Source organism: Sapajus apella, unplaced genomic scaffold, assembly GCF_009761245.1.
Source record: "Sapajus apella isolate SASKATOON/1434 unplaced genomic scaffold, GSC_monkey_1.0 scaffold148, whole genome shotgun sequence".
Taxonomy (NCBI): domain Eukaryota; kingdom Metazoa; phylum Chordata; class Mammalia; order Primates; family Cebidae; genus Sapajus; species Sapajus apella.
The window spans coordinates 148409-165928 of record NW_022437088.1 but is presented as its reverse complement, the minus strand read 5'-3'; the positions used below and the strand labels follow the sequence as shown (position 1 = coordinate 165928).

General features: G+C 39.7%; 1 protein-coding gene across 3 annotated transcripts in view; it reads right to left on the bottom strand.

The window, feature by feature from the left end:
* ASH1L (ASH1 like histone lysine methyltransferase) overlaps nucleotides 1-17520 on the bottom strand; it is a 245358-nt gene that overhangs the window by 142547 nt on the left and 85291 nt on the right. For all 3 annotated transcript variants that reach the window (XM_032264961.1, XM_032264963.1, XM_032264962.1), the window contains one exon: nucleotides 7095-11661. In XM_032264961.1, the coding sequence (XP_032120852.1) occupies nucleotides 7095-11661 (4567 nt within the window). The remainder of the gene's footprint in view (nucleotides 1-7094; nucleotides 11662-17520) is intronic.

Sequence of the window (17520 nt, the reverse complement as noted above, 5' to 3'; positions counted from 1 at the left end):
ACACGTGCCACCACACCTGGCTAATTTTTGGATTTTTACTAGAGGCAGGGTTTCATCATGTTGGGATAGGTTGATCTTGAACTACTGACTTCAAATGACCCACCCACCTCGGCCTCCTAAAGTGCTGGAATTACAGAATGTTCCTTCACCTGGCACACAATAGGCACAAAATAATTGTTTACTAAAAGAACAGCTACCATCGTAAGAGAATACTTAAAAACAAAAATCAAATACGTAAGATACTTCTAAACAAAACCAGTTCTGACTTTCAAAGTGATCAAAACAAAAGATATATGAGCCTGAACTAATATTTTTATCTAGTATTTTGCTTAACTAAAAATTTTTCCTCCATTGGTTTTTATTAAGACAGCTAAACCTATTTTCACATCTACCTGAAAAAAGTATATTAAGTTTCTGTTAGAAAATCAAGTCACATATCCATCTACTTATCAAGAGTAATTGTGAAGAAGATGGAGAGATTCCAAGATAGAAATCAATTAACAAAAGAATTTAGACTTATAATATAATAAAGAATATAAGGCCGGGCGCGGTGGCTCAAGCCTGTAATCCCAGCACTTTGGGAGGCCGAGGCGGGTGGATCACGAGGTCAAGAGATTGAGACCATCCTGGTCAACATGGTGAAACCCCGTCTCTACTAAAAATACAAAAACATTAGCTGGGCATGGTGGCGCGTGCCTGTAATCCCAGCTACTCAGGAGGCTGAGGCAGGAGAATTGCCTGAACCCAGGAGGCGGAGGTTGCGGTGAGCCGAGATCGTGCCATTGCACTCCAGCCTGGGTAGCATGAGTGAAACTCCGTCTCAAAAAAAAAAAAAAAAAGAATGTCTTTGTTATGGCAGCGAGATGACTTCTGAGGTAACTTCAAAAGGGAGGCTGGTGACTAGAAAGACCAAACCACATAACTAGAGGTCTGAAACTTTGGGTCACCCCAACCTCCTGGGAGTGGGGGAGCACTAAAGATTAAGTTCAAAAACATGGTCAATGACTTCATCAATCATGACCACATAACAGAGCCCCAATAAAATCTCTGGACACTGAGGTTAAGTGGAGCTTCTGGGTTTGAACGCAGTGATGTGCTGGGAGAGTAATGTACCCAGATTCTATAAGGGGAAGGGTATGGAAGTCTGTGGATCCTTCTTGCACCAAATGCTGTTCTATCTATGTATCTCTTCAATTAGTTGTTCTTGATCTCTTTCCTTTGTAACAAAACTGTACCCATACTATAGTGCTTTCACAAGTTCTGTGAGTTCTTTTAACAAGTGACCAAAACTGAGGAGGTTTTGGAAATGGCAAATTTTTAGCAGGCCAGGCAGAAGTATGGATGTCTTGGGAACACCAAAATTTGTGACTGGCATCTGAAGTGGAGGGTAGTCTCATGATGGACTTTGCTCTTAAAGTGAGGTCTTCACTAGCTTCAGGTAGTCTGTATTCAGAATTGAACTAAATTGTACAACATCCAATTGGTGATAGAGAACTAGTGTCAGAATAGTGACTTCAGAGAGGTCTTAGCGGTTTCTGCAGTTATTTTACAAAGAAAAAAAAAAAGGCCACGTGTGGTGGCTCACGCCTGTAATCCCAGTGCTTTGGGAGGCTGAGGCAGGTGGTTCTCTTAAAGTCAGGAGTTCGAGACTAGTCTGGCCAATATAGTGAAACCCCATCTCTACTAAAAATACTAAAATTAGTCAGGTGCGGTGGTGCACTTTTGCGATTCCAGCTACTTGGGAGGCTGAGGCAGGAGAATTGCTTGAACCCAGAAGGCAGGTTTTGCAGTGAGCCAAGATCACATCACTGAACTAGCCTGGGCAACAGAGAGAGACTCCATAGAAAGAAAGAAAGAAAGAAAGAAGAAAAAGAAGGAAAGAATAAAGGGAGGGAAGGAGGGAAGTTCTTATTTAACACAGATACTTTTGCATATATTAGACTTCCCTGCTATCTTTCTCATTCCCCAAGGACCATGAAACCAGGTTCACATACATCATTTTCACCCCAACTCCTGTAATTGTTCTCTTGGGTAATTTCAATGTCCATGTAGATGATACATTCAATGGCCAGGAGCAGTGGCTCACGCCTGTAATTCCAGCACTTTGGGAGATCAAGATGGGGGGATCATGAGGTTAGGAGTTTGAGAACAGCCTCATCGACATGGTGAAACCCTGTCTCTACTAAAAAAAACAAAACAAACAAACAAAAAAATTGGCCGGATGGTGGTGGTACACGCCTGTAATCCCAGCTACCAGGGAGGCTGAGGCAGGAGAATTGTTTGAACCCAGGAGGCAGAGGTTGCAGTGAGCCAAGATTGTGCCACTGCACACTAGCCTGAGCAACAGAGTGAGACTCCATCTCAAAATAAATAAATAAATAAAAATTTAAAAAAGATGATACATTCAACAACCTGACCTGTAATCTCGTATCACCTTCACCTCGATTTCCTCATCCTTTATACGCTCCTTCTCATAACTCTTAAATTAGAGATCTCGAATTCAAATGTTCCCTGTTTAAATAGCTGAAGAGGGCCACATACAACACGTAACAGAAAACCGTGAGGATTGTGTCAAACAAAAGAATACAAGCAGCAATGAAAAGGGGCATGCCAATACTGAGCCCCTGCCATTACTATTATCCAGGAAATGTGGACTAATTGTTGCTAGATGTTCTAATATTTCTAAGAGCAGAATTCCACATTTTATGTGAAATTTCTAGATCTTTTAGCTTGAGCAATTTTTAAAAAGTGTAGAGATCATCACAAAGAATCAATGTGGGCCAAAAGCTGACAGTTTTTAACTACTACTTTACTGCAGTTCCTCAGAACTACCCAAGGCTGTTTGTTTTTCACTCCATATTCTCTCTCAAGGAAAATTTATAAAGGTATATAGTACGTTTTGTATCCTATGTGTTTCTGTAGAGTTAAATAGTTCTTGTATCATTGATGAATACAAGAATGATACCAGAATATGGAAGTTGTATTGGTTAACACATGACTTTTAAAGCACATAAATATTTTGCAAACAAACTAGCAGCTGAAGAAGCGTACACTAACACAAACTAAATGAAGAAAGACATAAGCAATGTAGATCTGTTGAAAATGTACTTTCACCCACAGTCTTCCTCTTGGCTCATAAAAGACTGGCAACAGACTTTTCTGCAAGTGTTTTTATTGTGTGGCTTCTCTCAATGTTTGTACAAAAGAAACAAACAAGCGCAATAAACTAGAACCCCCTATCCCTGGCATTGCTACATTTATCTACCAATGGCATCCTTCTGTGCCTATAACTGAGCAGCTTCAACCCTTCTTTTTTTTTTTTTTTTTTTTTTTGAGACAGAGTATCACTCTGCCAGCCCAGGCTGGAGTGAAGTGGCAGGATCACGGCTCACTGCAGCCTCGAACTCCTAGGCTCAAGCATGGGGCAACGTGGCAAAACCCCCTCTCTACAAAATACAAAGAAATTAGCCAAGCGTTGATGGCTTGCACCTATAGTCCCAGCTACTCAGCAGGCTGAGGCTGGAAAACAGCTTGAGCCCAGGAAGCAGAGGTTGTAGTGAGCCAAGATCGTGCCACTGTACTCCAGCCTGGGTGACAGAGTGAGAACCTATCTCAGAAAGAAAATACAACAGCACAGAAAAAAAATGAAAGGAAACTTGTGATCTCCTCTAAATTTACTCCTCCTATAATCTTTTATCTCTTAGTGCGTGTTATCTTCAATCTCCTATATGTTCATACATAAGCCTGCAACTAACCTAATCTAAGCACCACTATGTTATCTAAATTACTACAATTGCCTACTAACCAGTTTCCTTCAAATTATTTTTATCCTCTCCAGCCAGTGTTCATGCAGAAGTTAAAATAATCATTTAAAAATGCAAACCTAAAATGAATACTCCTTTGTCTTTTGCTCTTAATATAAAATCCAAAATTCTTTTTTTTTTTTTGAGACGGAGTTTCGCTCTTGTTACCCAGGCTGGAGTGCAATGGCGCGATCTTGGCTCACCGCAACCTCCGCCTCCTGGGTTCAGGCAATTCTCCTGCCTCAGCCTCCTGAGTAGCTGGGATTACAGGCACGCGCCACCATGCCCAGCTAATTTTTTGTAGTTTTAGTAGAGATGGGGTTTCACCGTGTTGACCAGGATGGTCTCGATCTCTTGACCTCGTGATCCACCCGCCTCGGCCTCCCAAAGTGCTGGGATTACAGGCGTGAGCCACCGCACCCGGCCGAAATCCAAAATTCTTAACACATTGTTTGGCTTTTTCTTTTGCCACATTTCTCACTACTCTCTCTTTTGTATTTCCTCTCCCACCACAATGAGGCTTTTTTCACTTTATCTAATATCTAAACTCCTTTCCAACTGAGAATCTTAAAACATGCTCTTTATTGTGGCTTTTTTTTTGGCGGGAGTGGGGGGGAGGAGGGGTAAGAGTCTCACTCTGTTGAACTAGCTTTATCTGAGCTCACTGCAACCTCCGCCTCCCAGGTTCAAGTGATTCTCCTGCCTCAGACTCTCAAGTAGCTGGGACTATAGACATGCACTACCACACCCGGCTGATTTTTGTATTTTTAATGGGGATGGAGTTTCACTGTGTTGGCCAGGTTGGCCTCGAACTCCTGACCTCAAATGATCAGACCACCTCGGCTTCCCAAAGTGCTGAGATTACAGGCGTGAGCCACCACACCTGGCCTTCACTATGGCTTTTCATCCCTTGACTCTCAACTTTTTATCCTCAGCCATAACTAGTAACTATTTAGTTAGATCCCCTTCTGCCAGGCGTTAAATCTGTCATAGCCCTCTATTATATTTTTATAGCATTTTTCTCAATCATACCATTATTTATTTGCTTATCACTCTACAATCTGTCTTCCTTTACTAAGCTGAAAATCATGAGGTCAAGTATCAGGTGTTTCCTATATTACATGCCAGTGACTAGAATAGTCCTGGATGTTTTAGGAATTCAATAAATGAACGAGCAAATGAACAAGGAATGAGTGAGTCTGTTCACCCAGTTAAATGTTGCACATCTACCAGGTCTCAGTTTAGGGTCACTTTCTCAGTAAAGACTTCTCTGAGTTAGTCTCCCCATTTCATGCTATACTCTCTCTCTTTTACAGTCCTTATCACAATTTTAACAACATGTAATGTGATTTTTTTATTATCTATCTCCTCTACTATTATTTCCATGACTCAATGAACCTGTGTGCCTTATTGTCTATTATGTAAGTGTCCAAAAAGTAGAATGCCTGGTAAATACCTGATATTCAACAACTATTACTGATTAAATAAGCTATTTGTTGACTGAACCTAAGCATAAGACTTGCTCTCTCTTTTCATTGTTAAAAGCTGGCTGGGCAACTCATGCCTGTAATCCCAGCACTTTGGGAGGCCGAGAAGGGCGGATCACAAGGTCAGGAGTTTAAGACGGCCCTGGCTAACATGGTGAAACACTGTCTCTACTAAAAATATAAAAAGTTAGTCCTGTAGTCCTAGCTACTCAGGAGGCTGAGGCAGGATAATCACTTGAACCAGGGAGGGGGAGGTTGCAGTGAGCCAAGATCACGCCATTGCACTCCAGCATGGGCGACAAGAGTGAGACTCAGTCTCAAAGATCAATAAATAAATATTGTTAAAAGCTAAGAAACACTCAAATTCTCCACTGTTTTTATTTTTCAAAAGTTCATGAATAATAAAAATCAGGAACAAAAACTCTTTGCATTTGAGAGATTTATCTTTTCCCTAATGCACAAATTTTTAATCTTTTAGGGGAATAAAAATAGTAACTAACATTAGCAAGCTTACTATATGACTACTTTTCATAATACCCCTACTAATCGAATTATATGAAGGGATACTGAGGTATACAGAATTTACTAGGAAAATCTGATAAAATTTTTCTAGATTAACTCTAAAAAAAATACACATACATATACACCCATAATTTTATTTACAGCATCAGAGGGTTTATGGACTTCCTAGAGTTATTTTACAAACTCTTAAGCTTAAGATCTCCCACAAGAATTTCTAGTATTTTATTCGAATGTCAAATGCTTACTCTTTGTTTTCCAGCTTCTCAATTCTTAAAAGATGTACAATTAAGATAGAAAAAGATGTACAAGTTTTTCTAGATGTACAATTGCATCATCTAGATTTCTTTTTTATAACTAATTGAAGCAGTTTTTATGAAGACATCAAAAGGTATTCTACAAAATGAAGTCTGTCTCAATGAATATTCAGTTAAATTTTATAATGCTGAAAATGTCCAATATTCGAATTTTTATTATAAGACATAAAGTGCTAGTAACATATTCTTCCTGTAACAAAGAAGCATTTATAACCACTGGATTAATATACATTAAAAATCCTACCAGCATTACCTTTTACCTCTTCCAGACCAAAAAGAAAAAAATCCTGCATACTACTAACAGATCTATGAGTCATTTCTCCTTATAAAAACTGTGCAATTGAGCCAGGCGCAATGGCTCACACCTGTAATCCTAGCACTTTGGGAGGCCGAGGTGGCTGGATCACCTGAGGCCAGGTCAGCCTGGCCATCAGGGGGAAATCCCATCTTTAAAAATAAAAAATAAAAAAAGAAAGAAAAACTGCATAATTAGCTGGGTGTGGCAGCACACGCCTGTAGTCCTTTCTACTCGGGAGACTGAGGCAGGAGAATCGCTTGAACTCGGGAGACGAAGGTTGCAGTGAGCTGAGATCATGCCATTGCACTCTAGCCTGCTGACAAAGTGAGACTCTGTCTCAATTAAAAAAAAAAAAACTGCGTAATAGCTTGCCTACATTTAAAAAAAGTGTTCAGGTATAATCTTAAGACTGAAAAAAAAAAAAAATTTTTTTCTGGTTTCCAAAAGTTATATGTATTTCTTTTTGACAATACCTCTTCTCAAAACAAAAAAATGATGTAGACATTCCTCATCTTCTCAAATCTAAGGAAAATGATTACTGAGATTTCAAAATACATTTATAAAAAACAAAAAAGGTGTATCTATTAAAAGTCCATCTACATTTATCAGGCACCCATGGAAAATAACCTATTTCTCTAACAAATAACAGGCAACAAAATAACCCTCTTACCTGCCAAAGCCTGTACTGCCCTTTCGTTAGAAGGCAGCGGTTCCTTTCTATGAGGCCGATTTAGTGAAGTGTCCTGTGCAGAAAAGAGTCCAGGGCTGTCAGTTAATTTCTTCCGGCCACTGGAGTTAGGATTTGAAACTCTGCAGCTGCCTATTGCACTTGTGAAAAGGTTTGTATGTTCATCACTGCTGGCTGGCTCAGAGTTGGGAGTGAATCCTCCAAGGGATAAACTTGGAGAACTTTCTGAACAGTCAATCTGTAAAGGTGTCTGCAATCCCAAGGCCAATGGACTAGATTCTGAAGGCTCTCGGTGGACCCACTGTTCCTCTCTGTTTATTAAGCTTTTTGAAGGAGAGAGATGAGGGCAGGACATGTGACAACGGTGCTTTTCCTTATGTTTATATCGCTCTCCAACAGTATCCTTTCCAAATCGATAGCGTTTCAAAGACTCCAGGACAGATCGAGAAGAGCCAGTGTCCATGGAAACCTGGGGTTGTTCAGAAGAACGGTGTTCTCTGTGTTTGTGACGGTGCCTGTGTTTGTGCTCAACCATCCAGCCATAGGCCATCTCAGGAGGAACGCTGGGGTAGGTGCTCATGGAAAGAAGGGGAGTCCTGCTGGTTGTAAGAAAGGCCTCCTGTCGAAGTAGCTTATGCTTTTTCTTATGGTATTTGGTGGGATTGAGAAGTAAATGACCAGCGTGCATATAGGAAGGAGGTGGAAGTGGAGTGGTGAAAGAAGGAGACGGAGGAGGTGGATAAATAGTGGGAGGGTACCTTCCATAGTAACCTAGTCCTATGGGAGCAGCTGTAAGGGGTGAAGGAGAATAAGGCATACCATAAGATGGATAGAATCCAGTACTAGAAAGAGGAAAACTAAGGCTGTGCATAAAAGGCATTTCAGCCATTGCCTCCCTCATCTTAGGGGGTCTCCCTCTTTTCTTTTTTAAGTCGGGTTTTCGAATGTAGTGCAAAGGGTCTAAGGGGAAAGAAGGATGTGTATAGAAACTATTAAAGTTGATTCGAAAGATAGTTGGCAGAAGATCTCGGGGGATAAAATGATGACTTCGATGGGTGATCCGAATTTCACTTAGGCGACTTATTAATTCCTCCAGCTCTGCAATAAAGTCTGGATCCTGTCTATTTCGAAGCTGAGGATATTTCTTTTTCCGTTTTCGTTTCTGCCTTTTCATCTTGTCATAGCTGAGGTAATCATGATTCCTGCGCTTACATTTGTGTTTATGTTTTTCTTTAAGACTGCTTAGCACTGTAGAGGTTTCAGGGGGAATCAGAGAAACATGCTCAAAAGAATGCCTCCTCTTTTTCTGCCCACAAAATTTCTCTGCCCTATCTGATGTGCTGTTATTATCTGTTCCAATTCCACTATCACTGGGAATGGTCTCATCACTATGAGACTCACTAATTGGGGAAGGAGTAGCTTCTTTTAGAGATGTGAGTTCACTTAAGTGCGAAGGAGAATTTGGCAACAAAGTAGGAGGAGATAACCGCCTCCTTCCCTTTGAGGCCTTCTTCATTGCAAGAGTCTGAATCATACTGCCCTGTCTGGAGTGTAAATGCAAATATGGCACTGAACTGGGTTCAACAAAACCTGCATCACTACTTACAGGGCTCTGACCTCCACTAGTCCCAGAAGACTGAGAGCAAATAGGTGATGGAAGAATCTCAGAACTACTAGCAGATGAAGGCAGTAATGGGGGAAGAATCTGTCCTAATGCTGACCCAGTTGCCTGCTGAGCTGTTTGCTCAAGAACAGCAAGGCTAGTAGGACTACCAGAAAGAATACCATTTAAGACAGTTTTTGGTTTGCGACCTCTTCTCTTTCCTATATAAATGGTTCCTTTCTTGCTGACATTTATCTGTTGGCCCAATTTAGAGCCAAATGTGGCAGCAAGACTTGATACCGTATTATGAAGTTTGGATTGCACTTTCCCTCTATTACTTGATTCTACAGAAGTTGAAAGAATCTGATTCAACAGTTTCTTTCTCTTTAAAGTCTTCATTTTATTTATTTTGCGGATAATTGTTTTCATTAATTGTCCATTGTTTCTCTTGGTAATTTTTTTATCTGGGTCCATCTCAAGGTCACTCATACTACAGACACTTGGCCTATGACTGTCATCTAGGTCATCTGGATCCTGAAGTTGATCCTCGCTCTCAAAGAAATCACTGCTACTTCTATGGTTGTCACTTTCAGATTCTAGCTTGCTTGGACTTTCGGTGGCAACAAATGGAGCCACTGACAGTACAGGTGGCTTCATCTTGACTGGTGACCTCATTTGCCTCTTAGGCCTGCCTCTCTTTTTTGGAAAAGGAGACACAGACAGACTTTGCTTGAAGGAAGGGATTTCAATTTCTGGCTGTAAAATTGGGGGTTCTTGTTCTTCCTTCGACTGTAAAGAAGAAAAAACTTTAGACGCAGGGATTTTTAAAGTCCTTTTAGGTGGCCCTTCTAGTTGAGGCATCTCCTTAGATTTAGGCCTTCCTCTTTTAGGCTTATAAATATCAGACAAAAGGTCACTAGAGACACACATACTGGAAGATAGTCTGTGAGTAGCAAAAGACTTATGAGATGGTTTTTCACTATCAGCTAAGAGAGCAAGAGATGGTGCTGTGGATTTGCTCAACTTTGGCAATCGGCGTTTAAGGAAGTCATGATCTACAAATGAAGGGGGTCCAATGTTTTTCATGAACTTGGCTGGCTCAGAATTACTATTTGATAGTGAGTTACATGAAACATTTTTAAAAAGCTCTGATCTTTCTAATTCTAGCCCTTTTGGAGATCGGCATGTGCTTCTTGCTACCACTTTAGTCCACCGAGGTTTTCTTCCTTTTCTTTTTTTTAATGGTTTGGACTGCAAACTAGTACTTAAGCTTTCAGCAACTTGGCAGTGTTTGTCTGATGTAGATACTGCACCCAGTTTTAAAAAAGGCTTATTACTAAATAAACTAGTGAAGTTAACAACTGAAGGAGTAATAGTATGAATACTGGATTCAGGAGTCAAACTTGGCTTTTTTCCAAGGGAAGAGCTTATTCTTGGAATATCTATATGGGTAGTTTTTGAATCATTTACCTCTTTATCAATCCCTTTACATTCAATACTTATGCTATGACCCACTGACCTATGACCGACATTCAAGTGGGTACTTTCAGAAGTAAACTGGTTCTTTCCAACAGATTCAGAAATGTCTTCAATAAGTTCTGTAGTAGAACTTAAAAGTAATGGATTAGGAGTCAACTGTGAAGAAGTTTCAGGGGGACTTCTGGTTAAAGGATTAACAGATACAGTAGGTGATGGGGAAGGGAGATTGCTTTCTCCTACTGCACTGAAAGGGGATTTAGCTGTAGATACATCAGAAACACCTCCCATTTGAAAGTCTGGGGAAGTGCAATATACAGGAGGTTGCTTTTCATGCTTTGAAGTTTCATAAGATCCCCTTTCACTGGATGAGAAACTGTCTTGCTGAATGCATGTTCCTTCATTAAACATTTCTTTCTCCAAATTAATGATTTCTTTTCGAACTGAGAACTTTTCCAATATGCTTTCTTTATTCTGCCGTATAACATTCTTTTCAAAAGTTTTGCTGGTGGCACTGTCTTTCAGGGATTCAGAAAGTTCCTGACTTTCCTGATTATTGATGTTTGTACTACAAGAAGCCTTAAGTGGTTCCTGAGTGGGGAGCAGTGCTTCGGCTTTAAGGTTTATGGCATCTTTACTGACCAGGCCTGCCAAAGGACAACTCACTAGTTTCTTTCCAATGTCCTTATTAACCAATCCCATTGCTGAACTTGCTACAATCTTCTTTGCACAGTCTTTGGCCACTAGGCCAACAGTAGAACCCAATTTCTTACCCAAATCTTTATTAACCAGTCCAACCACAGTGCCAAGTCCTAACTTCTTGCCAGACTCCTTATTCACTAAACCTGGAACAATACCAATTCCTAGCTTCTTTCCTGGATCTTTGCTCAGCAGTCCTACTGTAGTGATAGTTCCTGGCTTTTTGCCTAAGTCTTTATTAATGAATACCGCTGTAGTGCCAGTTCCCAGTTTTTTCACAGAGTCCTTATTGACCAATCCTACTGCTGCATTAAACACTGGCTTTTTCCCAGGATCTTTAGTTACCAATCCAACTGCTGTGCTGATAGTTGGCTTTTTTATTAAGTCCTTATGTATTATTCCAGCTACAGAGCCAACACCTGCTTTCCTGATCAAATCCTTGCTAACCAATCCTGCTGTAGTGCCAGTTCCTAACTTCTTCAGTTTTGTCTTGGAAGACTTGGAGGGAGGACAGGTAGCGATGAGCTGTGCCAACTTTTCCGTTACACTAGTTCCTCCATTAAGTAATGCTCTGTCCTTTAAATCAAGATCTCGGCTACCAACAAGAGTAGATGGTGTTGCGTTAATATAATCTACCATTTCTGAGTGTACTGGAGATAGCTTCTTAGACAAAAGATTGTTTTCTCCTTGTGAATGAAGATGGATGACTTCTTCAGACTGGCATTCAATGGCTGCAACATCATCTGCTTTCTTGTATAACTTTGAAGGGTCCTAAAATTTGAACAAGAAAAAAGTTAAAGAGGGCGTAAACCTTATACCACTTCAGCTTAACAATCCAACAAACTAATGGTTCACATATCAGATATACAATAGGCAACAGAGGTTTTTTAATGTTATACTAATGTCACAGTATGTTAGCTCATCTGCTTCTATGTGAGAGACTATCAATGGTATATTATCTTTGTTGACTTTCAATATGATAAAACTATGTATTAGTGGGTCTTTAGAAATATCCCTGATATTTTTGACATTTTTAAAATGGCAAATCAATAATCTACTTTCATCTTACTTTTGACTGAGTAAATATAAATGAAGCATATGAAAGTACCATTTTTGAAAAGGAAAATATTTTTAGCTACAGTATCCCATGATTGTCTTCTAAAGTAATAGTTCACTGCCTACCTCCTTCATTGACTTAAATGATTCTAAATCTACATAAGACAATCCCTAATCTACTTCTACTCTTTTATAACTCATTCTCAATTCTGGTCTCTTTTTATTTTATTTTTTGGGGAGACGGAGTCTTGTTCTGTCACTAGAACACGATGTTCTGGCACGATCTTGGCTCACTGCAACCTCCAACTCCTGGGTTCAAGCGATTTTCCTGCCTCAGCCTCCCAAGTAGCTGGGCCCACAGGCGCACGCCACCATGCCCAGCTAATTTTTGTATTTTTAGTAGAGACAGGGTTTCACCATGTTGGCCGGGATAGTCTTTATCTCTTGACCTCATGATCCGCCCACCTCAGCCTCCCAAAGTGCTGGGATTATAGGCGTAACCCACCGCGACCAGCCTTCAATTATGGTCTTGAATGAACAATAGAGTTCTCTCTTAATGTGGAATAGGAAAGACAGTTTAAAAATTCATATTTTCTTCAGAATGTGTTTTTATATAAAATCTTAGAGTGGGAAGTAACATTTAAGTAATACCTGAAACTGCTGTCTAATTCATGAATCCTCACTATATACTCTAGAAATGAATCCACTACTTCATACAATAGTCTGTTTTACTTTTGGATAACCATGAAAGAGTTCTTCCTAACTATAAAATATTCATGAAAGAACTGAACAAATATAAGTTATACTGTGTTTTTGAATAGGAAGACATAAAGATGACAATTTTCTTAAGCAAATTTATAAATTTAATGCAATCCCAATAAAAATACCAACAATTTCTTTAGCATTTGGAAAAATTGATAATATTCAATGGTGAAAACATACATGCAATAGCCAGAAAACCTAAAATGTAGAAAAGCCAGGGAATAACCATACCAAATATTATTTTTAAAGCCTGAGTCACTGAAACAGTATAGAACTGACAAAAGACAAATGAACCAATGAAACAGGATAGAAAACATAAAACCAAATTCAAGCATGTATGAAAATGTACTGCATGCAAAATGCTACAATCTAGTTAAATACTAAAAAAATTCCATATGCATTTAACTACATCCTTTGACCCAGAAATCCTACTTTGAGCGTCTATCCCAAGATACACTCTTAAAAAATAATGTCTGCACAAGTGTCTAAAATACACCACTATTTTAATTAAAAAAAAAAAAAAAAAACCCTTAAAAAATCCAAACAATTATCTAAAGAGGACTAGCTGAATAAATTAAGGCACATCTCTGTACAGTGGAATACTAAGAAACTGTCGATGAAAACAAAAGTAGGAGGAGTAGGAACAGATATCAGTATAGTGCTATGGAGTGATTTCCAGGATATATTATTAAATGAAAAAACAAAAAAACAAAAAAACAAGGTTTAGAACAATGGTTATAATATGCTATGCCTTGCCTTAGACATGTTATTTACCTTCTGTATAGGAAAATAGGGATGGGCTGGGCGTGGTGGCTCATGTCTGTAATCTCAGCACTATGGGAGGCCGAGGCAGGAGGATCACCTGAGGTCAGGAGTTCAAGACTAGCCTGGCCAACAGGGTAAAACCCTGTCTTAAAAAAAAAAAGACAATGAGGATGGAAAATATAAACATATATACCTATCTGACATTTTAAAATGGAATGAACCAAAGATCAGTGAAAATAGTGACCTATGGGAAGATAAACAGGGCTAGAAGCTAGACCTCTATGCATCTAAATGTATAGTTTTTAAGTTTGGAAGTGTTTGAAACAAAAGTTAGATATTATAAAGGAAAGCATTCCAAATCTCTAAATATTAAAACAATAGGCTGGGTACGGTGGCTCATGCCTGTAATCACAGCACTTTGGGAAGCCGAGGCGGGCAGATCACCTGAGGTCAGGAGTTCCAGACCAGTCTGGCGAACATGTTGAAACCCTGCCTTTACTAAAAATACAAAAATTAGCCAGGTGTGGTGGCATGCGCCTGTAATCCTAGCTACTTGGGTGGCTGAGGCAGGAGAATCACTTGAACCTGGGAGGCAGAGGTTGAAGTGAGCCAATATCATGCCACTGCACTCCAGACTGGGTGACAGAGCAAGACTACATCTCAAAAATAAATAAATAAATGCAAATAAAAATAAATGCATCTAACTATTCAATACACAGAAAATTAGTTAAAGTATACAGAAAATAAGTATTCTGAATTACTATAAAACACAATATTGAGACTCTACATCCTAAACCTTATAACATTACCCACAAAAAAAAAAAAAAAAAAAAAAATACCAGCCAACGCACTGGCTCACACCTGTAATCCCAGCACTTTGGGAGGCCAAGGCGGGCAGATCACCTAAGGTCAGGAGATCGAGACCAGCCTGGCCAACATGGTGAAACCCCATCTGTACTAAAAGTACAAAAATTAGCCGGACATGGCGGCAGTTGCCTGTAATCCCAGGTACTTGGGAGGCTAAGGCAGGAGAATCACTTGAACCTGGGAGGTGGAAGTTGCAGTGAGCCAAGATTGCGCCACTGCACCCCAGCCTGGGTGACAGCGAAACTCCATCTCAAAAACAAACAAACAAACAAATACCGCTGGGTGTAGTGGCTCATGCCTGTAATCCCAGTGTAAGAGACCAAGACGGGTGGATCACCTGAGGTCAGGACATGGTGAAACCCTGTCTCTACTAAAATACAAAAATTAGCTGGGCATGGTGGTGCATGCCTGTAGTCCCAGTTACTCGGGAGGCTAAGCCAGCAGAATCGATTGAACCTGAGAGGTGGCAATTCCAGTGAGCCAAGATCATGCCACTGCATTCCAGCCTAGGCAACTGAGCAAGATTCCATCTCAAAAAACAAAAACAAAAACAAAGAACCTCTCCCTCTCTCTTTTTTTAAGAGATGTGATCTTGCTCTGTCACCCAGGCTGGAGTACAATGGTACAGCTCATTGCAGCCTTGAACTCCTGGGCATAAGCAATCCTCCCCACCTCAGCCTTCTGAGTAGTCTGCTCACAGGCAAAGGCCACCTTGCCCAGCAAAAGCAGTTGTGAATTGTACCCAGTGAGCATATTACTGGTAATATATATAGTTATTTTGAATTTAGATAGATGACTAACAAGCTACATACATAAAATAACTAACCATGTGAATATCACTAGGAATCAAAATACTGGAAGATGCAGCTATAAAATCAAAGAAGTAAAAGGGTATACTTTTAAGAGAGAATTAAAAATACATAAGCCACTCACGGTGGCTCATGCCTGTAATCCCAGCACTCTAGGAGGCTGAGGCGGGTGGATCACGAGGTCAAGAGATCAAGACCATCCTGGCCAACACGGTGAAACCACATCTCTACTAAAAATATAAAAATTAGCCAAGCGTGGTGGCATATGCCTGTGCTCCCAGCTACTCGGGAGGCTGGGGTGGAAGAATCGCATGAACCCAGGAGGCAGAAGTTGCAGTGAGCCAAGATTGTGCCACTGCACTCCAGCCTGGCGACAGAGAAAAAATAATGAAGTCTATCTACCTCTCTATCCAATGAAATGTCTACAAACATAAAAAACCCATTAGCAATGAACATCTCTACCACTCAAGACCGTGGTCTCCAAATACATTTCCCATTAAAATGAACCAGGGCTCCTGCAGAAATGACTGTTTCTAAATATTAGACAAGAAATGTAAAAGATGATTCTAGTTACCTCTAGATTCTTCACTTTGAATTAGTCAGTGTTTCTGTATTAAATTTCCCATAATAAAATGTGTTTATCGAAAAAAAAAAAAAAAAGTTCTTCCTAAGAGTAAAGTGAAACATATCTTTCTGCAACTTTCACTTACTGGTCCAAGTCTCACTTTCTAAAAATCACAGAGTAAGTCTAATTCCTCTTCTTCCCAATGACTTTCAGACATTTGAACTCAACCAAAACATTCCAGTTCCTGACTCTACAGTTTCAATTATTTCTGGTCATTTTCGGATGGAAGTGTTTAAGTTTGTAAATATCTCTCTTTACATGTGGCACCTAAAAATGAACATAATACATCCAATACTTGATTGACTCAGAATAAAGGGAACTATCTCTTCCTTTGGGCTGGACCTTACAATTTTGCCCAAAGGGGAAACTGGCTTTGACAGTCTCATATAATACCAACATATGTTCACTTGAAATTAAAAAAAAAACCACACACTTTCTTCACATTATATTAAAGAATCCCACGGAGGTGGAGAAGGTTAATGGGTACAAAAAAATATATAAATAATGAATAAATAAGACCTACTATTATTTGACACAGCACAATGGTGTGACTATAGTCAATAATCATTTTAAAATAACTTTTATGAAACAGTATAACTAGATTGTTTGCAACACAAAGGATAAATGCTTGAGGGGATGAATACTTCATTCTCTATGATGTGATTATTACACACCGAATGCCTGTATCAAAACATCTCATGTATCCCATAAATACACTATGTATCTACAAAAATTAAAAATTAAACAAAAAACAATTTCCATTCTTTACTTTTTTTTTTTTTTTTTGAGACGGAGTTTTGCTCTTGTTACCCAGGCTGGAGTGCAATGGCGCGATCTCGGCTCACCGCAACCTCCGCCTCCTGGGTCCAGGCAATTCTCCTGCCTCAGCCTCCTGAGTAGCTGGGACTACAGACACGCGCCACCATGCCCAGCTAATTTTTTGTATTTTTAGTAGAGACGGGGTTTCACCATGTTGACCAGGATGGTCTCAATCTCTTGACCTCGTGATCCACCCACCTCAGCCTCCCAAAGTGCTGGGATTACAGGCTTGAGTCACCGCGCCCAGCCTCCATTCTTTACTTTTATAGTTACTTTTAAAAACAAATATTAAGAGGTTTTAAATATTTTAAAATATATTTATGCCTGAAAATGATGACATTTCTAATTTTAAAATTTATCCTAAAAAATGTGAACTGTGATTACACGCAATACCATTTATTAAAAATATCGTGTATTATATGCAGTTTTTAAAAAAAATGTGAGCGATACTGAATTAATGGAGCCAGAAAACACTGACTTCATTTATATAAAGACCACAAACAGGCAAAATTTATTATGATTTTTTTTTGAGATGGAGTTTCGCTTTTGTTGCCCAGGCTGGAGTGCAATGGCATGATCTCAACTCACTGCAACCTCCGCCTCACAGGTTCGAGCAATTCTCCTGCCTCAGCTTCCCAAGTAGCTGGGATTACAGGCACACACCACCACACCTGGCTAGTTTTGAATTTTTAGTAGAGACGGGGTTTCTCCAGGTTAGGCAGGCTGGTCTCAAACTCCCAACCTCAGGTGATCCGCCTGCATTGGCCTCCCAAAGTGCTGGGATTACAGGCGTGAGCCACCACGCCCAGCCTATTATGATATTAAAAGTCAAAAAACTGTTACTCTTGGTATGTGCAGTAATGAGAATGAAGCCCAAGGGGTTCTTACTGGGTGCTAGCAATGTCATACTAATTTTTTTTTTTTTTT